The sequence below is a fragment of the Canis aureus genome, chromosome 7 (genome assembly GCF_053574225.1).
Source record: "Canis aureus isolate CA01 chromosome 7, VMU_Caureus_v.1.0, whole genome shotgun sequence".
In the NCBI taxonomy this organism is placed as follows: Eukaryota; Metazoa; Chordata; class Mammalia; order Carnivora; family Canidae; genus Canis; species Canis aureus.
In genome coordinates, this window is record NC_135617.1 from 52962638 (window position 1) to 52988371 (window position 25734).

Sequence of the window (25734 nt, forward strand, 5' to 3'; positions counted from 1 at the left end):
ATGCTAAGATGAAAAATAAATTGGTAATGTGACCTGTGCCATTTGCTAAGCCATAGCTCTCAAAAGTGCACTCTGATTCATTGATGATGATTATCAGTGATTTTTTAAAAAAAGCTGCCCATGGTATAACTTTTAGAAATAACTTAGAAGTCTTGTAATATATGGCAATTAGGGAACATACAACAAAGATTCTATATGGTATTTTAAAAGAACTACAATTGAATAATGGATTTTTCTATGAAAAAAATCTAGTAATGACAAAAATATCTTTGGACACAGAGCCCACCTTTCCTGCTTTTTCTTTATTTCTTTACTTGTAACCCACAAACTATCTTCATGATTTGGTATCATCCTTGAGCATCTCCTCATTTCTGTTGTAGGGGTGGCCCAATGTTGGTCTGGTGAAGGAAAGTCTTGAAATCACATGTGCTTTCTAGTTCACAGATTCTGAACTTCCTTTTCTTTGTAACTGAAATTCCATCTGCATTCCTCAGAGGCATTCCAGATTAGGGTCTAATTTCTCCTTTTACTTTTACTCTTCCTTGGTCCAGGAATGCCTCAGGCAAAGGATACCCCTGCATTCTTCAGCATAACACTGGCTTCAGGGAAAGGGTGGTGACTCTGAGCTTCATACTGATATTAGCATCCAGGCATGTTTAAGGTCAAGAATCAATACAGGATCTCTGGCCACACAACAGTGTTCCTGGGACTGTGGCATGAGATTCAGAGTCATGCTCCCACTCTATTTTAATACATCATGGAGGTGGAGGCTGACAACCTGCAAACTTGGAGCAAGAGCAGGGTGTGTATGAGTATATTTTCATTTCAAGTTCATTCCTTCCCTTTCATCGTACTCCTTTTTAAAATGAGTCAGTGTGCCTCCAGCCTTCTTTGGTGAAGAGTAAGTGAATAGCTCCCTCATAGGCCTTTCTGTTGGGGGAAACTACTCGGTTAACTACTTGGTTAAACTACTTCCATTCAGTGAACCAGAATTTTATCTAAGAAGGATCCATGGCATCTTCCTAGCCTCATCAGTCTACTTGCTAAGTTCTCTTTTGGAAAAGAATATTTTTTGTGCTATTGACAAAATACCCCCCAGTATTTTTGTCTCGCCTTTTGAGTGAGCTGAAGTCTCTCTGTGGGTTCATTCCTTTTTGCCTTGTGGCCTGCCCCTTTGTCATAACTCAAAATTTTCAAATCTGTCCTTCAGATCCAGGTGCTATAGAGCAAAGAACTTCATTAACGTTTTCCTGCTCGGCTTGAAAAACAATTAGAGTAGTGACTTGAAGGAGTTAAAGAAAAGCCCCCAAACCCTGAAACCAAACAGACATCACAGGGCAGGGATAGCAGGTAAAGTGGTTGCTATAAACACTTTCCCTTGAAAGCTGTGTCTTTTCAATAAACACACCGTTAGGCCCTAGCAAAATATTTCCAGTTGCCTTCATGGGTGGTGCAGCGCTGGAAGCTGTTAGCTCATGCTCAGTTAAATTTCAAATGTCAAAGCTCATTAATAGTGATTTTAGCCAAAGACAGCTTGTAAGGAGCTGTGCAAACTTAACTTCCTCAAATAAAATGAGAAGAAAGATGACCATTTAACATTGCTTTTCCTCCCCCTGCTTTCCTCACCTCCGCTTCGAGTTTGTTTTAGGTTTTATTGACAGTAGGTTTCAAGTTTATATTCCGCATTTCCCTTAATTTGCCTTGTCCTTTTATCCCCCCCTTGGGAAATAGGCCTATTACAAAGGTGTTGCGATGTTTCTTTGAGTTTTAGGAGGAGTGTTTTGTCTGTTTGAAGCGGGCCTGGAGGAGTCTGTGAAAGTGTTAAGGCAGAAGGTTCAGCTTTTGAGGGGGAGAAACACACTGTGATATGATTATGTGTTCAGATGCTGTTTCCAGCCTCGTCTGAACACAAATGCACAGGGAGATTCCGTTGACAAAATAATGGGGTTTCTGAAAGCATCAATACAAGCAATACGAAAATGAAAATATTAATACAAGCAAGCACCCCCGGTACTCAGAGTCTGGTTGGTTCTCTCCACTGTGGTTACCTAGAAAATCAAATGAAAACACATTTTTAAAAGCTTGCTCTCAATTTGCCTGTGTGGTCATGACCGTGGGCTGGCCAGCTGTGTTAAATTCTATGACAAAGTAATTAATAATGAAGCCACCAAGGACGAATTTGACATCAGTGAGGCCTCCTCATTGATCCTGGGTTTTGCTAGCAGCACACCGTAGTGTGCGTCCTTCCTCAATCCTACAAGTCTTCCTGGGTGTGGAGTAAGCAAGGCCTGCATTTCAGGGTATGGTGTGGTAGGTTTAAGGAGTCGGGGCAGATGCCTCAGAGGTAGTCTGGTATGGATATCTTGGAACCTCTCTTATTGGGATCCTGTGGCCACAGTTGTCTTGAGGAATTTGGGCTGGGGTTGCACTGTGGTTTTATGTGACTGATCAGAGGACCTCTGTAGAGGGTCATTAGGAGAATATGTAGAATGAAGGTGTAACAAGGGATGGTGCTGTACCAGGGATTTCTTCAGAGGAGTTATGCTGATTCTCTTGGGGGCAAGCATGAGCCCCAAACAGAGGTTTGTGAGCCTTGTGGCTTTTTCCCATTTTTTCATCAAAACAAGGGAACAGTTTGTTTAGATTTTTTTTTAATTTTTATTTATTTATGATAGTCACACAGAGAGAGAGAGAGGCAGAGACACAGGCAGAGGGAGAAGCAGGCTCCATGCCGGGAACCCGACATGGGACCCGATCCCGGGTCTCCAGGATTGCGCCCTGGGCCAAAGGCAGGCGCCAAACTGCTGCGCCACCCAGGGATCCCTGTTTAGATTTTTAAAGAAGCTGACTGATTTGGACAAATTTTGCCATGCTACCACAAGTCATTAATTGTAAGCAGTCTACCATCTTGCTGTTAAAAGGAATCTAGTTATATTCTTTAAATGGATGTGTGTTCAGTTATTGTTTGTAGATTTCAATGATATTTGACTCATAGATAAAGGTTTAATACTATGGGATCATGTTGAGTGGGCTATATTGTTTAGAGTACTAAAAGAATGATTTCCTTTTAAAAACCAAGTAATTATGTTTCTGCAAGTAGGATCGTAGTTGAGGAGAGTATTCTTAAAAATACCCTTTTAGCTTTTATCTTCTCTACCTTTTCCTGTAAACATCCAGATTCTGCCCTTTTAAGAAAAGAAACAAGTGTTTGTGCTATTATAAGAATCAGCTTATATGTTAGTTTCTTATAGACAGTGAGCTTCCTGAAAGCAGGGAATTATGTTATTTATCATTTTATCCTTAGGGCCTACCACAGTACCTACTCAATAAATGTTTATTGGTTGAATATAGTAAAACTTCATTAATTGATACATTAACAAGATTATAGGTGGAATATTTAACTTAAGAGAAAAATCAATTTTATGGACTCTAGCACATTAATTATTTGCATGCAAATGGGAGTTGCAAATTACAAATAAGTGCTATCAATTTATTGAAGCAGCGCTGGAGAAACTTTGCTAGCAGACACAATGCCAGCAGTTTGAGTTCTGCCTTGATGAATATATTCTGTAATCTTCTGAAAAACACTAAATAACTTTAATAGAAGATAAGAAATTATAAAATTCCAAGCAAGAGAAAGCTTTTGGCATCACTGTAGTCCACTGTTTGCTGGCTGCCTGTTCCACATAGCTGGTCTAATTTATTAATTTGGTCTAATTAACTGGTAAGTGCCTGCTATGTGCCATGTATGGTGCTAGTGACTTGTAATACATAGGTGACCATGGGCACCTGGGTGGCTCAGTGGTTGAGCATCTGCCTTTGGTTCAGGTCATGATTCTGGGGTCCTGGGATTGAGGCCGGCGTTGGGCTCCCTGCGGTGAACCTGCTTCTCCCTCTGCCTGTGTCTCTGCTTCTCTTTCTGTGTCTCTCATGAATAAAAAAATAAAATCTTAAAAAAAATTCATGGGTGACCATGATGTAGTCCCTGCCCTATAGAACTTACAATCTAGCAAGGTAAAACATTGATGTAAATATGGACCACAGAAGCAGTAAGAGCAAAGTGCAGGGCAGGTGCTAAGAACAGAATAACTTCTCAAGAGCCTAACAAAGTCATCACAGGGAATTTAAAATGGGGCCAGATCTTGAAAGACAATTCTTCTGTCCAGGAGAGAAGAAACATATACATAAGCATGGTCACAATATGTTTAGGAGGAACTGTGGCTTTTGGTATAGATTAAGGACAGGAGAGTTCCCAGTGGAGGCATGAGGAAGAGCGGGAGATGAGGCTGGGGAGACTAATTATGGGGTGAGAGTTATGTTAGGAAGCAGAGTCATATACTTATTTGAATCAGTACTGGGAATCAGCTGTCTTCTAAGCTTCATACGTGTGTATTCTAAGTGTGTCAGGGGTGGGGGGAGCAGACCAGGTATGTGTGTGCCTGTGTATGTGTGTGTGAGAGAGAGAAAGAAAAAGAGAGAGTTGGGGGGAGGAGATAGAGGGAGAGAATATGAATTAATGATGTTCATTTTTCTAGAAAGAGAATATTAGCTGTATCAGCTGTGGAGAAAAGAGTGGAAGGATCTGTGCAGAGCAACAGATAAGCTATAACAACCAATGGTCATTCATTAACCATCCATCCATTCATTTAATGAGCATTCATTAAAAATCTGCTGTGGGCCAAGTACTGTGCTAAATTCGACATGTACAAACAGACCTGCTCTCCACCCTCAGGGAGCCTGTTGTCAAGAAGATCCAGATGAGAGACAAACACCTCCTATAACCCACACATTGAAAGGAGCAGAATGAACGGAGAGGCATTTATGAAGCAAATGGTCACAGTTTGGTGACTTACTGGATGTCAGAGGTGAAGAATGGGAGGAGTTGTAGGTGACTGTATTTTTGGTGTAAGGGAACTCTGCAGTTTGGTGGATAGTGGCATCATTAAGTGATATTTTAGGTATTGATGGATGAGTAAGTGTGTGGGAAGGGGAGAGTAATGAATGCAGGTTTACACATGCTCCATGTAACATACAAATGGAGATACACTGCTGTTACAGTCGAGGAGAGGGTTCAGTGTTTGGGATATCGATTTGAGAAGTGCTAGAAGGTAGATGATAATAGAGGCCATGGGAGGTAGTGACAATATCCAAGGAGAATGGATAGGTGAGGAAGAAGGGATGGGTGCTTGGGGACTGCCAGTGCTTGTGGGATGAGCCGGGAAGGAAGCTGGTCCCTGCCTGTGTGTCTAGACTGCCTCCTCTTCTACCTTGGCACCATTTGATGTCCTCAATGGCCCCCCTCTCCTTTCTACATTTTCTATGTCTCTTGTTTGGTTAGCTCATTTCCCTCAGTATATAATCTGTTTAATCTGAAAAAAAGAGCTCCGAACTTCCCCTAATCTTCCTTGGACCCTGTGGCTCCTTTTACAAAGTGGTTGTATTCACTCCTTCCTGTCCAACCATGCTTGTTGAAAGGGTAACACTGTTGCTGTTTCCAGTTCTTGACCTTTGTTGCATCTTTCCCTTCAAGTTTCTTGGCTTTGATAGCCCCTCAGCGCTGAAATGGTTCTGGCTAAGATCTTCTGCAACTTCTGACTGAGTGAGGACTATGTTTAAATCCTTATTACTTGCTTTTGAATGTGTTAGTCTTGTTGGGCTCTAATCATCAGCTAACTCTAATTCAGTCCAGTGTAATTTCCAAACCTCAAGCTTTTAGACATTTCATAAAGATTCCCTCACCCTCAGATATCTTGGAAGCCTTCAGTCGGGGGAACAATTATTTCTTCTATCTCCTTCCCTACTTCTTCTAGCAGTTTACTTGGGGTGAAGGAGTGTGAGGGTACAAGGGCATATCATATGTGTTGGGCACAGCTACACGTATTCAAGGACATCAGTAGAAGGATTTCCGATGAGCCTACAAAAAAGCCCATGAGAGAGCTAACAACTCCAACAACGTCCATGAACTGCAAGTATCTCTGAATGGTTGGCCCATTGCTTTTTTGCAGTGGGGGGCTTTGCTTTCCCCAGTGGTCCAGCTTACCCTTTGGAAAAAATCTATTCCCTTTGATGGGACTTGCAGTCACCTCTGTTTGTCCAGCAATGACATACAGATTGCTTCCAACCCTGTGCCCTCTTTTTCCTCTGCTGCTGGCCAGGGACAGCTCCAGCCCTAGTCTCTGCTATAGACTTTGAAGGTGTGAATCAAACGCGAGTGCCTTTTCCATTAAGTTCTCCCATTGGTTCCTTTGAATCTCTTCTCATTTGGCTTAGATGAGGTGGGAGTGGAAATGGAAAATATCACAAGACACTAAATATTGTGAAGTGAAGCAGTATGTGGCGTAAGTACAATAGAAGTAAGTGCAAAGCCCAGTGGAAGTATTAAAAAGAGGGGAGGGAACAGCTCATTGTGCTTTTGGGTGAGGGGGACACTAGCAAAAGCCTCATAGAAAAGGGAGATGACCTGGCTTTTGAAGACCAAGCAAGCATTTGCCTGGAAGAACAGGGTTGAAAGGTGATCTAGGCAGAGGTAGTAGAGGTAGACCCCCATGACAGAAGGCTTAGAGCTGTGGAATAGCACAGTGTGGCTGGGACCTGCAGGAGATTTCTTTGTGTGTCACACTGGAAGTAGGTGAGTAGAGTCTCCAGAGAGGTGAACAGAGACTATAGCAGAGAGGCCTTGTAGACAGGCACATGCACGCATGCTCACACAAACAGTGGACAAACCCACACTCCGCAGAGCAGTTAAGGCAAACATGTATGCTGACACTTGTCTTCTTTTTTGTTTTTTGTTTTTTGTTCCTTTATCGGTTTTATCTGAAAAAAGTTATTTAACCTCTCTGGGCTCCAGTGCCCTTATCTGAAACGTGAGGAGACTGAGTGTTCTGAAATTCCCTAATACCTAGCAAGGCTCTACAGGAGCACCAAAACAATTGGCAAAGTTTCATTTTTAATCTGTCACTTGGTCTAGAGAACTAGAGAACCCAAGAGGTTTAATGATTTAAATACAAACAAAAAAGTCTTTTTCCCCCCAGTTTTTAAATTGTGGTAAAACACATAAAATTTACCATTTGAATTATATTCAATTGTACAGTACAGTTCAAATATATTTATATTGTTGTGCAGCCATTACCACTGTCTATTTCCAGAACATTCTCATTTTCCCCAACCGAAACTCTGTAGCCATTAAAGGATAGTTTTCCATGCTTCCTGTCCCCAGCCCGGGGGAACCACCATTCTGCTTCTTGTCTTTATGAATTTGATAGCATAGATAACTCATCTAAGTAGAATCTTATAATATTTGTCCTTTCGCGGCTGGCTTATTTTTCTTAGCATAATGCCCTCAGGGTTCACCCATGTTATAGCATGTCTCAAAATTTTCTTCCTTTTTAAGGCTGAATAATATTTCACTGTATGTATATACCACATTTTGTTTGTCCATTTCTTGTGATGAAGCCGCGGGCTGCTTCCACCTTTTGGGTAATATAAATAATGCTGCTGTGAACATGGGTGTACAGATATTTGAGTCCCTGCTTTCAATTCTTTTTCATGTATACCTGGAAGTGAAAAGGTCAGGTTATATGATAATCCTATGTTTAATTTATTTTTTAAAAAATTATTTATTTGTGTATTTATTCTTTATTGGAGAGAGAGAGAGAGAGAGAGAGAGAAGTTGTGCATGCACACCTGAGTGAGGAAGGGGCAGAAGGGGAGGGAGAGTGAGAGAGAGAATTCCAAGCAGACTCTACTGAGCACAGAGCCCAGCGTGGGGCTTGATCCCACAACCCGAGACCATGACCTGAGTGGAAACCAAGAGTTGGGCACTCAACCAACTGAGCCACCCAGGTGCTCCATCCTATGTTTAATTTTGTGAGGAACTTCCATATCACTTACATAGTGGTTGCATCATTTTACATTCCTACCAGAAATGCAAGGATTCAGTTCTCTACATTCTCATTAAAGCCTGTTATTTTTATTTATTTATTTTACTAATGGCCATCCTAATGGGGTGAAGTGGTATCATTATGGTTTTTTTTTTATTTTTTTTTATTTTTTTTTATTGGTGTTCAATTTACTAACATACATAATAACCCCCAGTGCCCGTCACCCGTTCACTCCCACCCCCCGCCGTCCTCCCCTTCTACCACCCCTAGTTCGTTTCCCAGAGTTAGCAATGTTCTCATTCATTTGGGGAATATAAATAATAGTGAAAGGGAATATAAGGGAAGGGAGAAGAAATGTGTGGGAAATATCATTATGGTTTTGATTTGCATTTTACTAATGGTTAGTGACCTTGTATATCTTTTCACGTGCTTATTAGTTATTTATATATCTTCTTAGGAGAAATGTCCTTTGAAATACAGTTGTTTGGGTTTTTGTCACTGAGTTGTAGGAATTCTTTATATATTCTGGATATTAATCCCTTATCAGACATAAGATTTGCAAGTATTTTCTTTCATTCCATGGATTGCCTTTTCACTGTTGTTACTGTCCTTTGACACACAGTTTTTAATTTGATGAAGTCCAGTTTATCTATTTTTGTTGTTGTTGCTGTGCTTTTGGTGTTATATCCAACAAATTGTTGCCGAATTTAATGTCATTAAGATTTCTCATGAACCAAAAAAAAAAAAAAAAAAAAAGAACTATGTTTTATATAAATTATATTGACCTAAGTTTCATATTAAAATCCAAATCTCTTACATGGTCTGCAGAATTTAATTAAGCTTCATTTATTGTCTGTTTTTGCCTCCTTGCCTCTAGACATTCTTTGGGTACCTTTTTATCATCTTGGTTGCTTAGGGAACCAGGCAAGGTGTCAATTGTAAATTTGTCCATTACATTGTCTATAAATGTTCTCCTTATGTTCAAAGGCTTAAAAAATATTTTCAACAAAATCAAGTTTAGGTTTACTTTGATCTGCTCATATGAGAAACCTAAAGACTTACAGATGAAAAATTACCTTCCCATCTGAATTTGTTGAGTACAGTGGGGAACGGGAGGGAATACCATGGAATAGTTCTTTCTGTTCTGTGTGATTGATAAAGAGGTAAAGTCGTTTTTTCTTAATTTTCTAAAACAACAATAAAAACTCCTTTGGGTAGATCCCAGGCAAGGGAAACTTCAGCTGTAGAGGGGGATGTCAGGAAGTTGTCAAATAGTAAGAGAGGGAAGTGATAGCTGTACCCACATGCTGGCCGGCTTTTTCATGGGATCCACTGGGGTGGCTCATATCTCCCCAAGAGTGATTGCTCCATCAAGAACATTTTAAAGGAGCTCCTTATACTATGTTAAATTAAAAAAAATAAAGTACATGCCTTTTGGTGGAAAAATAAGTCACTTTGATTTGGCTTTTATCCTAACCCTTCTCCTTGATGCTGTGGGTAATCTTGCAGTAGTTGCTTTATTTTTCATTTTTGAAGTAAGATACAGTAGTTCCCCATTAAGTAGTTCTGCTTTCCATGGTTTCAGGTTCCCTTGGTTTCAGTGTCCCACAACAAACTGTGGTCTGGGAAGCAGATATTCCTCCTGACTGTCAGAAAGTCAATAGAAGCCGAATGCTGTGTCACAACATCTCCTCATTCACCTCACTTCATCTTGTCACTTAGGCATTTTATCATCTCACATCATTACAAGAAGAGTGGATACAACATGATAAGATAATTTTCAGGTGGAGAGAGACCCCATTCATACAACTTTTATTACAGTATATTGCTGTAATTGCTCTATTTGTAGCTATTATTAATTTTTTACTGCATCTAATTTATAAATTGAGCTTTATCATAGGTATGCATGTATAGGAAAATGCATAATATCTATAAGGTTCACTGCTATGCGTGGTGTCAGGCATATATGGTGGAGGAGTCTTAATGTATCTCCATGGGCAATCTGCATTGGGACAGATATCTAAGCTTTTTTTTTTTTTTAAAGATTTTATTTATTCATGAGAGACACCCACAGAGAGAGAGAGAGGCAGAGACATAGGCAGAGGGAGAAGCAGGCTTCCTGCAGGGAGCCCAATGTGAGACTCAGTCCTGGAACTCCGGGATCACACCCTGAGCCAAAGGCAGAGCCCAACTGCTGAGCCACCCAGGTGTCCCAATATCTAAGCTTTCAACAACTTGAGGTAACTAGAGGGACTTATGGAGAGCTTTATTTCTTCCAATTGGGAAAATGGGGAAAGGAGAAATTTCTATTTTCTAAGGCAAAACAGAGGCCACATGAATAATTAATACCTCACCGCATTAAGTAACTGATTTTCAGCGAGGGGCTAATGCCCCAGAGTTGAGAGAATTCTGCAGAAAGACAGAGGGGTTAGGCCTCTGATCACTCTCTTTACTGCTTATTGATTTAGTCTGGCCTTGATTCCCTGTGTAGCCGATTATTGCTGCTTTCAGGCTCATTTCATAGGGGTCTTTGTGGCTTTCAAACTTCTAAACTTTGAGGAGCTTCTTGAGTGATAACTATGCCTGTGGATTGTTTGGTATTTGTCAAGGGTTCTGAATTTTCTGCCTTTAAAGACAAATATGTAATAAGGAAAGCTTTTCAAATGTTTACATAAACTTAGGTGTATATGTTATAAGCCCATGTTTCTACATTATGTGCATTGTATGCAATGAATTCCAGGTGTAAAGCAAATGATTAAAGTGCATTTTTTTTCTATCTGGAAATTCTATTGAGCTTTATGAATTTTTGAAAAGGCTTTGAAACCCTTTTGCTTTATGAGGTTTTCCTCTGAAGAAGAGTTTGCTAGAAAGGAAAATGCATACATTTCATTAATCTTATTTACCAGCAGTCAAAAAGATAAATTATATATATATATATATATTTTTTTTAAAGATAGCTTGAAGCATAGTGCTTTGATATACTAAATAGATGGCAGTTAATTTTTGGATGTTTTATTTTTAATCATGGAGACATTTAGATTATGTCACCACCTGCTTGCCACTACCCATACTGATAACTGGCATAAGAAATTTTGGAAAAATAAAACACAGATATTTTTCCATCATGTCAGAATGGCATGTGGTTTTGATCCTGAGAGTGGAGGGTTTCCATCAGACTACCCTATCTGAAATCTCTGGGTCTATTTCCTCCTTTGCCTGGACTGCTGTTACTGGTAGTTGGTGTTATTCAATTATCTCTACATTTTACCTTGGTGTTTACCTCTAATGTCACTCAAGTCAGTAGATGATTCATCGCATCTGGAACCAATAAGCAGAATTTGGCAGAAAAGGGACAATGTGTGGCGGATGTGTTTGGAGTAAAAGGAACAATGCACTCGAAACTGGACGCTAAGGACTTAGAAATTCAATTAGGCATTCATGGGTACAGGGATAGGTACCACAATGCCTGGCCCATAGTTAGCACCCACTGAACATTCTTGAAGATTATGGTGATGATTTTAATTAGCACAATCAATAATATATAAAAAAGGCATCTGCACTGTAGTGCCTAGGCAAGTTCCCTAAATTCTAGATACTTGGGATTTCATCCCAGCTCTGAAACACATCACTACATCTTTCTCCTTCCTCAGATAAGATTGATAATTTTGTGGTAGTAGCTTTAAAATGAATAACCTTTTGCATCATTAAATACCAGGTAATATATACATGAATGCTCAAAGACAAAACATGATGTTGTTTTGATATCAGGAGAGCTAAAAATCTAAATTAACATTTCCTTTGTCCTTCCTAAAGAGTATATTAATCTCTACTCTGAAGCTTAAAGAATGAGGGAGAAGTTATTTAGTCAAGACCGGTGAAGGTATCAGGTAGAGGATAGATTTCTCTGGTCTTAGAGCTTGGTTTTCTCCTGCAAAGTGTTGCTCTCTCTCTCTCTCTCTCTCTCTCTCTGTGTGTGTGTAAAAGGCAGTCAGATGTTCTTTCCTAAGGAAGCAATGCAAACCAGTGTTAACAAAGAGTAGTGCTATTAAAGTCAATTATATTCAAATACTATTCTCAGAAGTAGATTCAGAATATGGACTTTTAAATATTCTTAGTATCTCCTAAAGGACACACATTCTGGCTGTGTTCAGGATCAGGAAGGTTTTGCATTTCTTCGGCTTACAGACAGAAGGGTTGTGAAGATAGCAGTCTTGTGGCGTTTGTTGGCTCAGTAGTCTTAGCTCCTCCTGAACAAATGGAAGGGCTCTATCAGGTATTAATTTAAACTTCTTGACATCATAAATTTAAAACAATTTATACTTCATGTCCTCTGTGTGTGTGTGGTGGGCCAGGTCACTGAAAGAACAACCTGGCCATTGGCCAGTACTGCCATCCCAGCTTGGTGTGTTGTTATCCACTCTCTTGAGTGATAAGTTCAATGAAGGTTGGTAAACCCAATGAAAACAAATGAAAATGACTCTCCAGAGATGGCCATGATGGTGGCATATTCACTTTCTATTGCTGCATAACAAATAACCATAATCTCAGTGACTTAGAGCAATGCCTACTTATTATTTCAGAGTTGCTCTAGGTTGAAGTCAGAAATCGGGGCACAGAGTAGCTGGGCTCTCTGCTCCAGGTCTTACAAGGCTGAAATTATTAAGGAGTCAACCTTGCTACCAGCTCAAGGTATTCCTACAAGCTCATTCAGGTCATTGGCAGCTTGTTTGCTTGTTATTTGCTTGTTAGCTGTTGGCCAGGGACCATTTTCAGGTCCCAGAAGCTGCTCTTGTTTCCTGGTCCTCTTCATGATATGGCACTTTGCTCCTTCAAAGCCAGTGGGGTTCTCTCTCTTTTAAGGGCTCTCCTGAGGGGGATCCCTGGGTGGCTCAGCGGTCTGGCACCTGCCTTTGGCCCAGGGTGTGATCCTGGAGTCCTGGGATCGAGTCCCACGTCGGGCTCCTGGTATGGAGTCTGCTTCTCCCTCCTCCTGTGTCTCTGCCTCTCTCTCTCTCTCTCTATCATAAATAAATAAATCTTTAAGGGCTCTCCTGAATAGATGAATCCCATCTCCTTTTGATTAAGCCAAAGCCAACTGATTTTTGAACTGAATTGCACCTGCAAAATTCCTTCACCATTGCCCAGACCTAATCATGGGAGTGCTATCTCACTGTATTCACCAGCTCTGTTCCTACTAAAGGGGAGGAGATTATGCTGGGCTTGTCCACAGGGTGCAGGAATTCTGGGAGGGGGGGCACCTTGGGATTCTTTTTTAAAACAGGTGGTATGCTTGAGTTGGGGAATTTGAGAAGGTCTCTAGACACTGCCTTTGTGAAAGCCAATTTTCTACTGGCATTGTGGTGATCTATTCCATGTCTCCCTGGCTTCTACCTATTTCACTGAATCCTGAGCTCTCCTGGAGTACCAAGGCATGCTCCTAGTCTGGGTAATTTCTATTTATGGAGACTTTAATGAGGCTGTTAGTTCTAGCTTCTCATGAGGGGTTCAGGTCTTGGGTGGCCTCCCAGGATCTCACTCAATGAGATGACCTGTACCCTTTTTAAAAATTATTTTATTTATTTATTCATGAGAGACACAGAGAGAGGCAGAGACATAGGCAGAGGGAGAAGCAAGCTACCCGTGGGGTGTGGAACTCGATCCTAGGACCCTGGCATCATGACCTGAGCCAAAAGCAGATGCTCAACACTGAGCCACCCAGGTGCCCCTGATCTGTATTCTTAATAGAATATCCATCTCCATATTCAGTATTTCTCAAAGGTGGACATGTCTGCTGCCAACAAAAAGGCTGACAGAAGACTTGGCTTTGTCTCTTTCTGACCCAAATGTAAGGAGCTGGTATGAAATAACCTCAGACCTAGAAATGTGGCTCGTCAGCTCTTTGCCCTCTATGAGCTGTAGGCATGATTCTTCCAGAGGTAGGAAAAGGAGAGTAGGAGGGAACCACAAAGGAAACCCAATTTGTTGTGTTAATCAGAGACCTACCCACTTTCCTAATTGATTGTTCACTACAAAGTAGCTTGATGCTTCTTTAGCCTGGGAGCTAAATGTAATCAACTTTTGTTTGTTTCTGTTAAAAAAAAATTTTTTTTTTTTGCCCTTAAGGAGATCATTATTCCTATTGTATGAAGATAGTAGCCCAAACATTAAAAGTAATTAGAGCAGATGGCAGTGAATACTTCTATTGTAAAATACACTGATGTTTATAAATGGGTTTTCCTTCTCTGGCTTCCTTCTTTTCCCTCTGCCGCCACATACTCATTTTGTTTCCCTTCAGGTATAAAGGGGAGGGAAAAGAGAAAAGGAGGGGAAAAAAGGTTTCCCCTGTGTGTGAAACTGAGGAGCTGTCAAAGGTTCATAGCAGGGAAAGTGTACTCCCGTGTATTCAATCACTGAAATTAAGTGTTTTCAAAGGTGGTGTAGTCATGGGTCCATTGCATGGGGAAATAACGTGCTGTAGTCCATCACTTAAAATGTTAACCTTGTCTCTTACTCGTGACTGGGAACAGAAACACATGCTCTGTGCTCGCTGGTTAAATGGCAGTGTGTCAGCTCTGTGGAAAAGGCTAGCATGTATCTGTCAATCTTCTGATTTGGTTCTATGTGCGTATGTGTGCATTGACACATGTGTGGTGCGTGCATGCATGCGCGCACACACACACACGCCCACACTTTTATTTGCATTTATGTAGCCTTCAGAAACCTGGATTATTGCTTATTGGAAAATGAAAAGAATTGAACCAGTTTCCAGCATTTTGATGTATATCATTTACTAAGAATTTTTTATCATTCCCCAAACTCCTAAGTAGCTGTATTATACTGATTTATTTTTAATTATAGACAGTTTTATCTTGAATGTATTTAAATCTCAATGAAGTATATAGATGTCCTGTACCGAGTGTATTAGAGGTACTTGGGCAATATCAATCCTTATTACCATACTGATTGTATGAATTGGAACATACCAGGAGTCAGCACACTTTTTCTATAAAGACCCAGATAGTAAATATGTTAGGTTCTGTGAGCAATTCAATCGCTGACACAACTAAAAGCAGCTGTAAACAATATGTAAATGAATGGTCAAAGCCATGTTCCAGTAAAAATTTATTTATCCAAACAGTGGGTGGGCCGGATATAAGCTGTAGTTTGCTGATCCTGTTATTTTTACGTGATTCTTTTCTCTGTGGCATATGAAGAACTTGAAACCTGAATGCAGTGGCTTGAAGAAAAACAAGTGTCCCACTGCATCAGCAGGAAGGTCAGAGAGCTGTGCAGTCTTCCTTCGGACAGCCTCCCTGGCCATGGCTGCCCTCTTAGCTGACCCCGAGGCACTCCGCACATACTCCTTCCTTAAGCTCTTCCCCAGATAGCCTCTGGCTCGTACTCCACTCCTCTAGTCCAGTCCTTTAACAGAGGTGCAGTCCCTGATCACTAGATATGAAATAGCCCCTTCCACCCTGGCACTTCTGATACTCTTCACCCTGTTCTTTTTTTCTTTCAGAGCATATTATTTATTTGTTTATTTATTTATTTATGTTTTTATTTATTTATTTGAGAGAGAGTGAGACAGAGAGAACAGGAGCTAGGGGGTAGGGCAGAGAGAGAGGGAGAAGCAAGCTCCCTACTGAAGAGGGAGCCTCATGTGGGGCTGGATCATAACCTGAGTATACACTTAACTGACTGAGCCACCCAGGTGACCCTCACATTATTTGCTCTATATATTTAACTTCACCTCTCTAAAATATAAGCTCCATGAGGTCAGGAATTTGTTTTGTTTTGTGCCTATACCAGTGTCTGGTAGGTAACAAAAATATTTGTTGAATCCAGAGATCCATCTGCTCAGTGGTTCCAGGCAAGAAGACTGAAAAGAGAGAAGAATTATGAAGTGGGATTATACTTGTTAGGTACATGCAAAAATATTTAGCCATTATTATTAATTTTTAAGATTAAAAAAACCCTTCAAATTTAAAGTAGGGTAATATGTGTGTTTTTCAGTTGTGAGGATTCGGTGACACTGTAAGTAAAATGTCTAGCGCTGTGCTTGAGACATGAGAGGCATGCAAGGATCTGTAGCTGTCATTGTCATTACTTTCTCTGGCAAGTGGAATGATCCTCTAGTTTATAATTCAGAAGAGTCATTGTTAGTGGAGATCTGAAGATTCACACAGAAGGGAAGATAAAGAGCGGCTCTGTAAATTTGTTCTGTTTGCAGACTGTCATAGTTCCCTGAAGCTCAAAAGTGTGGGAATAACTTACATGTAAGAAGCATTAACTTAATATAAATATTTGTTGTGAAATAATGGGAGTTTAGGATATGTATAGAACTGAGAGGTAAGCTAGTAAATTGCCCTGTTTTCTAACAGGGACAGTGGGTAAATTTGAACTGGGCACATGTATCTGGCAAAAGATATTGGTGCCATTTCTTTGAGGAGTCAATATGCTGAACGGTGTAGAAGGACTTTCTCATGTTATCTCATACTCATGAAGGGTTTATCAGCACCAAGAAAAGAAAGTGATCACTTAGGGCCTGCATGAGCTCAGTAAGAACAAATTATGCCAAACTAATTTAATTTCCTTTTTGTTCCCTTAGGAGTTATTAGATTATAGGTCAGAGGCTTTATTCGTAATCCTGGATTTGTAGATGGTTGACTTTTCTAAAATAAGCATTTTTTGTTTCATAATCAGCTGAAATAATCTCAGCCTGTGTTAATTTATCTAGAGTCCAGATTTTTTAAAAAAAAGGAAAGAAAGAGAAAGTGATTAGTAAGCTGGATTGCACCTATAAGGAAGTCTCCACCAGGGTCAGCCAGCTAATCTGCTGAACTCCCATAGCACCGTGGTTATTATTTTAGTTATTACACATTATATTAATTATTTGGCTATTTGTCTTTTTCTCAATGATAATATGAGCACCTTAAGAATAAGGGTGAGGTCGGGTGTACCTGGAAGAGATGCCTTTACATTAGCTCAAACATAAAAGGTTTGGGATTTTAATTGGCTAACAAGTTTACTATCACCCAACATTATAATACTATTATTAAAATAGCCAAGACTACTAGTTGGGAGAGCAAATGCTATTTAATAAAGGATACGATGACAGTTCACTATTTGGGGGAAAAACAAAAAATGGAAAACCTGTCACCAACATAAATTCTAAATTTGTTGAGGATTAACATGCAGATATGAAACCCTACAAATCAAGAAGAACATACAAGTGACGTTCTATGTCAGAATGAGAAAAGGGTGTCCTGTGCGTCAAATAAGAGGATGTCACAAAAGAAAATATAAAGACATTTGTTTTATAACACTTAAAAACATTTCTATGTGAAAAAAGGTTGAAAACAATTTGTAGCTTCACATCCAATTATTTTAGTTATTAAAATGATACTTTAAATGATGGCATAGTGATTAGGAGCCCAAATAAGAGTCGACTGGGGATTCAAACATATTTTGAGGGTGCCCACCACATGCCAGGCATTGTAGGAATTGGGGGTACAGCAGAAATTCCAGAAGCTCTCACGAAGCTTATATTTTATTAGCGGTTGATGGACTATAAACAAGCACACGGTATTTCCGTGATGATAAAAGCTTTGGAGAAAATGAAGAAAGGTCAGAGGTAGAGAAAATATTGGTCGCAGGGACCTGTCTTTTCCTGTTTCCTGAGCTTGCATATTCAAGAAGGCATTCTGGTGAGGTGTCAAGACAGTTCTTCCTTATCTTTGTCATCCAGGGGCACTGGAACTAGAGAGATTCTCACACTCTGCCTTCTCCAGCACCCCAGCTTGACACATACACTCACAAATAGGTCTCTGCTGTGGTTGGTGTTCCAACTTGCTGATCAATGACTCCTTTCAAGATGACTCTGGTGGTGTTGCAAGTACATTTAAGGTGACATGTAAGATTTGCAGACACTGCACATTCCCTGAAGTTCAGAGAAGTGCTGACATGCTGTAAGAAGAAAACAAATTGCATAAGCTTCCTCGCTGAGGCTGGAAAGTTTTTGCTCATATTTATAAGTATATAAGTTTTTATATATATAGGTCTATTTGAGGTTGTATGTACTGAGGTAAAGATGAGGACATGTTCTGGATAGTTCTTAAATCTCTGTTTCCACTCTCACTTCCACAGTCCTGTGAAGAAATGGTTTTGAGGATGGGGATGAGTAATTTGTTTATCTCAAAGAAGAAAGCTAAAGCGAAAGGTTCAGTATTTTGGGGACTAGAGTGGAAAGAGCTTATATTTAGTGGAAGTGAAACTTGCATTGACCAATGAGCTGGGTTGGTGACACGCAACATAGGCCTTCACCAAATACATCATGCTGGAACCAACTGAGTGGCTTTCTGTATATTGGCAAGGTGTCTTTTATTTTATTTTTATTTTTTAAAGATTTATTTATTTATTTATTTATTTATTTATTTATGATAGACACAGAGAGAGAGACAGGCAGAGACACAGGAGGAGGGAGAAGCAGGCTCCATGCCGGGAGCCCAACATGGGACCCGATCCGGGACTCCAGGATCGCGCCCTGGGCCAAAGGCAGGCGCCAAGCTGCTAAGCCACCCAGGGATCCCCAACAAGGTGTCTTTTAAAATATCCTTGGCAGGGGCACCTGGGCAGCTCAGTGGGTTCAGCGTCTGACTCTTGGTTTAGGCTCAAGTCATCTCAGGGTCATGAGATCAGGGAGCCGCTCGTAGGGCTCTATGCTCAGCCCAGTCTGCTAGAGATTGTCTCCCTTTCCTGCTCCCTCCCCTCTACCCCTCCCCCCAACCTGTGCACTCTCTCTCTCTCTCTCAAATAAATAAAATCTTTAAAAAATGCCCTTAGCAAAAAAAAAAAAAAAAAAAAAAAAAAAAAAAAAAAATGCCCTTAGCATTCTTTTTTACTTAATTGGATTAAAGTAACAGGAATTAGAAGATAGGGATGTTGGAGGGTGAGCCACTCCCACTGTTTTCTGGAGTGTTGCCCTGGTAGTCACAAGACTGCCACTGATGCAGGGAATGATACTACCAGCGTGTCACCTGTGAAATTGTCAAGAGCTAAGATTGTGTGTTTTTACCTCCAGGTTCAGTGACAATTCGTAATTATGGCGATACATTTCTCTTCCACTTCCCCAGGTGGCTGCTAGATAGTTGAGGTGCATTACTAGAGCTTTTAGTATTTAGTCATTGTTTTGTACTGAAGCATGAACCATCAATAAAAATGTACACATCTTAAGATACCATTATTATGCTAAGGAGAACTGTGGGCACAAAGGAGGCTTGGGTCTCTTAAAATGCTTCACATTTACATTCATTTGCAATCTATCACACTAAATAGAGAAACTGAAGGCGAAAGAAAAAAAATGGTAAAAGATTTCACAGGGAGACAGAATTTGAGTCTTGGGTTTTAATTTGGGTACAGTCACCATCATTTGGTTTAAATTAAACAGAGCTTGAAAATGCAGAAAGCAATGTGAAAGCATGTGGGCCAAACCCAATGGATGAAACCCATGGGCTGCAGATTTTTAAGTATTCTGGATTTCCACCTATTTGTTCACCTACTCTATCAGGAAGGTGGTTGTACTCACATGCCTGTGTGTGTGTGTGTGTGTGTGTGTGTGTGTATTTAACATCTGTAAATGCACATATGGGGTTAGCAGTTGGATGATTCACTTAGAACATTATTTCATTGATTTTCATTGAGCATCTACTATGTGTCAGATATTTTTAAGCGGGGTGGGGATATAGCGACGACCAAAACAAAGTCCTTGCTTTCATTTGGATAAAGATCAATAGATGATAAATACATACAAAATTAAAGATCTTAGACCAGAATAAAGCAGCTTTGGGGAGAGGGAGTGATTGTAGGTTCTATTTTATCAAGGAGTTAGGGTAGGAGGGATTATTTGCTCAGAGACCTGAATGAAGTAGGAAGGGGAGCTAGCAGATATTTTGAGGACTGTGTTCTGAGTTAAAGTGATGAGTGAAAAAATCTGATTTGGGAGCTTACTCTGCATGGGTCCCATCTGTTTTCACTACTGTGGCCTCTGACACATCATTCAAACTCTTTGAGCCTTTGTTTTTGCAACTGTGAAGAGGAGATAATAATATTTAACCTTTCCATTTGGCAGGGGGGGACTGAGTGTAGCAATTTTTGAATTCTGATAATTTTTCTTTATCCAAATGAAAGCCAGGCTGGGCCAAGGTGTTATAACACATGGAGGACATGCTACACTGAGTGTAGCAATTTTTGAATTCTGATAATTTTTCTTTATCCAAATGAAAGCCAGGCTGGGCCAAGGTGTTATAACACAGGTACTTCAGAACAAGAGAGAAAGTCTTAAAAGTTCACGCAGAGCTGGATAACAGGTATTAGTGCTAATTTTAAGTGTTAAGATGTTCTCAATTAATGGAAGATACCATGGAATGGCCTTCCTTTGACACCCTTACATACCTAATTGTTCCAGATCTTTCCACTGTGAGGGTCATGAGCCTTGGTTTTTTTGTCCTTCTGTAGCAGGATATGGATCTGATTACCAGGTTAATGTCTCAGGAAGAGCTAGGATGCTGAATCCTTCAAACTCCTTAAAACTCATCCATTTCCCATCTCACTGGGCTTGTTGGGCTTCCTTATGACCCTGAGTTTCAGGGGCTGGTTTGGAGGAAACATATCTGGGTCCCTTTCTGGGATATATCTTCTTCTCCTCTAGCCCTTGCCCTGAGTTCATCCTCAAACATTGATGGGGAAGTGGATGGATCATTAATATGACAGTTCCCTGGGCCCCACCTCTTGGGCTTCTGTTTGTCACAGTGGCCAACTTTTTCTGCACTTTTTTTTTTAATGTTTTTAAAATTTAAATTCAATTTGCCAACACATAGTATAACATCCAGTGCTCATCCCATCAAGTGCCCTCCTCAGTGCTCATCACCAGTTACCCTGATTCTCCCCCCCCCACCTCTCCTTCTGCAACCCTTTGTTTGTTTCTCAGAATTAGGAGTCTCTCATGGTTTGTCTCCCTCTCTAATTTTTCCCACTCAGTTCCCCTCCTTTCCCTTATAATCCCTTTCACTATTTCTTATATTACCCATATGAGTGAAACCATATGATGAATGTCCTTCTCCATGTGACTTATTTCACTCAGCATAATACCCTCCAGTTCCATCAATGTCAAAGCAAATGGTGGGTATTCGTCTCTTCTGATGGCTGAGTAATATTCCATTGTGTGTGTGTGAGGGTATGTGTGTGTGTGTGTGATATATATTACATCTTCTTTATCCATTCATCTGTCGAAGGACATTGTGACTCCTTCCAGTTTGGCTATTGTGGACATTGCTGCTATGAACATTGGGGTGCAGGTGTCCCAGTGTTTCACTACATCTGTATCTTTGGGGTAAATACCCAGTAGTACAATTGCTGGGTCATAGGGTAACTCTATTTTTAATTCTTTGAGGAACCTCCACACAGTTTTCCAGAGTGGCTGTACCAGTTTGCATTCCCACCAACAGTGCAAGAAGGTTCCCCTTTCTCCACATCCTCTCCAACATTTGTTGTTTCCTGTCTTGTTAATTTTTGCCATTCTCCCTAGTGTGAGGTGGTATCTCATTGTGGTTTTGATTTGTATTTCCCTGATGGCAAGTGATGCAGAGCATTTTCTCATGTGCTTGTTGGCCATGTGTAGGTCTTGTTGGAGAAATGTCTGTTCATGTCTTCTGCCCATTTCATGACTGGATTATTTGTTTCTTGGGTGTTGAATTTGATAAGTTCTTTATAGATCTTGGATACTAGCCATTTATCTGATATGTCATTTGGAAATATCCTCTCCCATTTTGTAGGTTGTCTTTTAGTTTTGTTGACTGTGTCTTTTGCTGTGCAGAAGCTTTTCATCTTGATGAAGTCCCAATAGTTCATTTTTGCTTTTCTTTCCCTTGCCTTCATGGATGTATCTTGCAAGAAGTTGCTGTGGCCAAGTTCAAAAAGGTTGTTGCCTGTGTTCTCCTCTAGGATTTTGATGGAGTCTTGTCTCACATTTAGATCTTTCAACTATTTTTTGAGTGTATCTTTGTATCTGGTGTAAGAGAGTGGTCCAGTTTCATTTTTCTGCATGTGGCTGTCCAATTTTCCCAACACCATGTATTGAAGAGACTGTCCTTTTTCCAGTAGATATTCTTTCCTGCTTTGTTGATATTAGTTGACCATAGAGTTGAGTGCCCATTTCTGAGTTCTCTATTCTGTTCCATTGATCTATCACATCAGTAAGAGAAAAAACAAGAACCATATGATCCTCTCAATAGATGCAGAGAAAGCATTTGACAAAATACAGCATCCATTCCTGATTAAAACTCTTCACAGTGTAGGGATAGAAGGAACATTCCTCAATATCTTAAAAGACATTTATGAAAAGCCCCCAGTGAATATCATTCTCAACGGGGAAAAACTGAGAGCCTTTTCCCTAAGATCAGGAACACGACAGGGATGTTCACTCTCACCACTGTTATTCAACATAGTACTACAAGTCCTAGCCTCAGCAGTCAGACAACATAAAGAAACAAAAGGCATTCAAATTGGCAAAGAAGAAGTCAAACTCTCCCTCTTCGCACAGGACATGATACTGTACATAGAAAACTGAAAAGACTCCACCCCAAGATTGCTAGAACTCATACAGCAATTCAGCAATATGACAGGATACAAAATCAATGCACAGAAACCAGTGGCATTTCTGTACACTAACAATGAGACTGAAGAAAGAGAAGTTAAGGAGTCAATCCCATTTACAATTGCACCCCAAAGCATAAGATACCTGGGAATAAACATAACCAAAGAAGTAAAGAATCTATACCCTAAAAACCACAGAACACTTTTGAAAGAAACTGAGGAAGACTTACCGTGATGGAAAAACAGTCCATGCTCATGGATTGGAAGAATTAATACTGTGAAAATGTCTATGCTACCCAGGGCAATTTATACTTTCAGGGCAATCCCTATCAAAATACCATGGACTTTCTTCACAGAGTTGGAACAAATAATCTTAAGATTTATATGGAATCTGAAAAGACCCCAAATAGCCAGAGGAATATTGAAAAAGAAAACCAATGGCAGGGGCATCAAAATGCTGGATTTCAAGCTTTATTACAAAGCTGTGATCATCAAGACAGGATGGTACTGGCACAAAAACAGACACATAGATCAAGAGACTCTGTAGTTTAAGCAGCTCTAAGCTGTCCCTTTAAAATGAAGGCCCAGGATTTCTCTAGTCTTTCCATTTCTGATCTCCTAGGAAATTTTATCCTTTTATAGTGGACTTGCAACCAATATGAGCAATGGTCAGGTTCACCTTCTCTGCCGTTGACTTTACTGTCTTCATATAGTTCAGCCCTTTCCACCTTCTCATCACTGTATTCCATTCCAGTTTCCTCCTACTCATCTGCTTTTCCTCTTCATGGATTTTATGAGAGTGAATTAAGGGATCCTAAGAACATATCATGTATAGCCTTTAAGGACCACTTTGAAATTTTACCCCCTTTTGCATAGCTTCAGTGTGAAATTACTAGAGAGATAAAATTCTCTCTACTATTTGAGTCTACAGATGGTCATGGTAGGGTTGTGATTCACAGGGCTCACGAAGATGCTCACACACCACCCTTTTTTCTTGTCATGGTGTGGTACTGCTTATCACTGTGCTTTATGCTTCTCTGTCTCTTAAATTAAGAGGAGTCACTGAATTTTTTCTCCTTTGTAGGTGTGGCTGCTTTTCCTTATGCAAAAGGCTTGTTGGTGATTGGGTTGGGTATACAACTCAAGACCTTTGTGCTGGGGGGTTAGTACACTCACCTGGAAAATCTACTGGCTCTTCTGGCTACACACTTTTCTGTTTTCTCTCTCAGAAATATTCCATGGTACTATTCTCTGTGTAGATGTAGTTATTGGTATTATAAACATGCTTTCCCTTCTTAATGATGTTCTCCCATCTGCCTCTAATATTTCACAAGAGGACCTTATAGGAAGTTCTTTTATAGGGACTCAGGCTTCACATTTGGTTGGAATCTGGGCAGGAAGAAGAAGTTTGTGGGAAGAGGCAGACACATGTTGTAGGTACTACCTTGAGGGAAACACCTTGTTTATTTTGATTTTATTATACTTATAATTATAGTTCCATAAGTGTACAAGACATTTAGACATGTTCTCGGCCTCTTTGCATGAGTTGAGTACTGCTTTCTGTGGTTTTACATTCCTCTTTTGAAAAACATGTGACTTTAGTGTGACCATAAATCAAAAGGAAAGCCAACAGTTCTGGAAGGGAGACTGGAGGCTGGGCTCATCTCAACCTCACTCTCTGTGCCTCACTCAAAGGTTCTGGGCTATCATTCGAAGTCAGTGGGCCTTTCACCTATGTATTTTGTTTTCAGCACTGATGCACCAAGTTCAGAGGGAAAGACAACAAAAATGTAAAAAAAAAAAAGTGGGGGGATGGATCTGAACACTTGGAAAGAGGAATGTTCCTATAAAACAGGGATGCTTGGTAGTAGAGCCGTGAAAAATGATACCAATTACATAAAACAAAATGCCACCCATCAAGCAGAACATTTTAATTCTCTCTATTCTAGGCTATTTATGACTTTTTGTTCAAGACTCAATACATGTCTGTAAAAATAAAAAATGGAATCAACTCTATTAGGTAGACTGGGGCTTGTCTTGAAAGAAAAAAAAAGGTAAGAAAACATGAGCAGCATGATATTGTTGGGGAATTCCAATGGCTGACAGAGACATTTCAAGTGTAACTTTGCCCCTTCTGTATTTTTCCCCTTTCGAGTTAGTGATATGAGGAAGAGAAAGTGACTAATTTTATTAAGACATTTGACATTTTATTAAATTAATTTTCATTTAAGAAGTTTCCATTTAGATCGATCCCCCATACTATCTTACTTTAAAACAAAACAAAACAATAAAACTGTTTTCCAGGGCAACTTTTCCTTACAGTTCTGCCTGAGGTGGTCAAGGACTCACAGCTGGTTTCCTGAAAGAGTGCCACAAGATGGCGACAACGTCACAGTGGAGAATGGCCAGTTGCTACTGCTTGACACCAACACAAGCATCCTCAACTTACTGCACATTAAAGGTTTGTAGAGCATGGAGGTCGGTGGTGGCATTACTGTATATAATTCTATCACTTTTGGGAAGCAGAAGGGAGAGGAAATTTTTGGATTAGTTCCAGCACTTGCTTGACAACTTATTCTGGGAACGAATTGAAATTTTACTCTAAAGGAAGAAGTGGTCAGAGGGTTAAAAATGAAGCCCCTTTCTTTTGGCTCTTATAAGCACAGAGCTTAATTATTTTATTTTTTAAAATACAAGAAGGTTAGCAGTGTTATCAAAGAATATGCTTCTTTATGCAAGTACTTTGTAGTCATGCTTGTCCAGGGCAGCCCCCACAATACAGAAAAATGCTCTGAAACTGGTTAATGCTGTTGCCTTTGAAATTGCCTGCCAAGAAAGCAATGTCTTCCTGCTTTTACCCTGTTGTGGTTTTGACTTCCTGGTCCCATGGAAAGTCATATAAATAGGCTTCCTTATTGCAGAGCTGGCCACATAGCTCTAGGGTCTGGGAAGTTGGATGAGACTGAGAATTCAAATTTCAACTCCTCCACCACATCACCAAGTGACTAAGTCACTTATTCCACCTCTTTGAGCATTTGTTTCCTTATCTGTTAAATGAGAATAAAAATCATTGCCTACTTCAGTGGCTGATAATAAGGAATGGTTATCAAAGTGACTGTCTTCATTGGCAAATGAAAATAGCTTTGAGAATAGGATTAGTTATGGGTTGCTATAAAACTCTGCACTAAAACCATACTCTTTACTA

At 40.1% G+C, this 25734-nt stretch overlaps 1 protein-coding gene and 1 long non-coding RNA gene across 3 annotated transcripts in view; one reads left to right on the forward strand and one right to left on the reverse strand.

The window, feature by feature from the left end:
- Nucleotides 1-25734, forward strand: part of PKHD1 (PKHD1 ciliary IPT domain containing fibrocystin/polyductin) — a 470542-nt gene that overhangs the window by 124327 nt on the left and 320481 nt on the right. For both annotated transcript variants that reach the window (XM_077903688.1, XM_077903687.1), the window contains one exon: nt 24834-24990. In XM_077903688.1, coding sequence (XP_077759814.1) covers nt 24834-24990 — 157 coding nt within the window. The remainder of the gene's footprint in view (nt 1-24833; nt 24991-25734) is intronic.
- The window catches only part of LOC144317385 (uncharacterized), a 34225-nt gene continuing 25933 nt past the window's right edge, over nt 17443-25734 (reverse strand). Inside the window, exon 5 of the long non-coding RNA XR_013383367.1 lies at nt 17443-17846. This is a non-coding gene — a long non-coding RNA (uncharacterized LOC144317385). The remainder of the gene's footprint in view (nt 17847-25734) is intronic.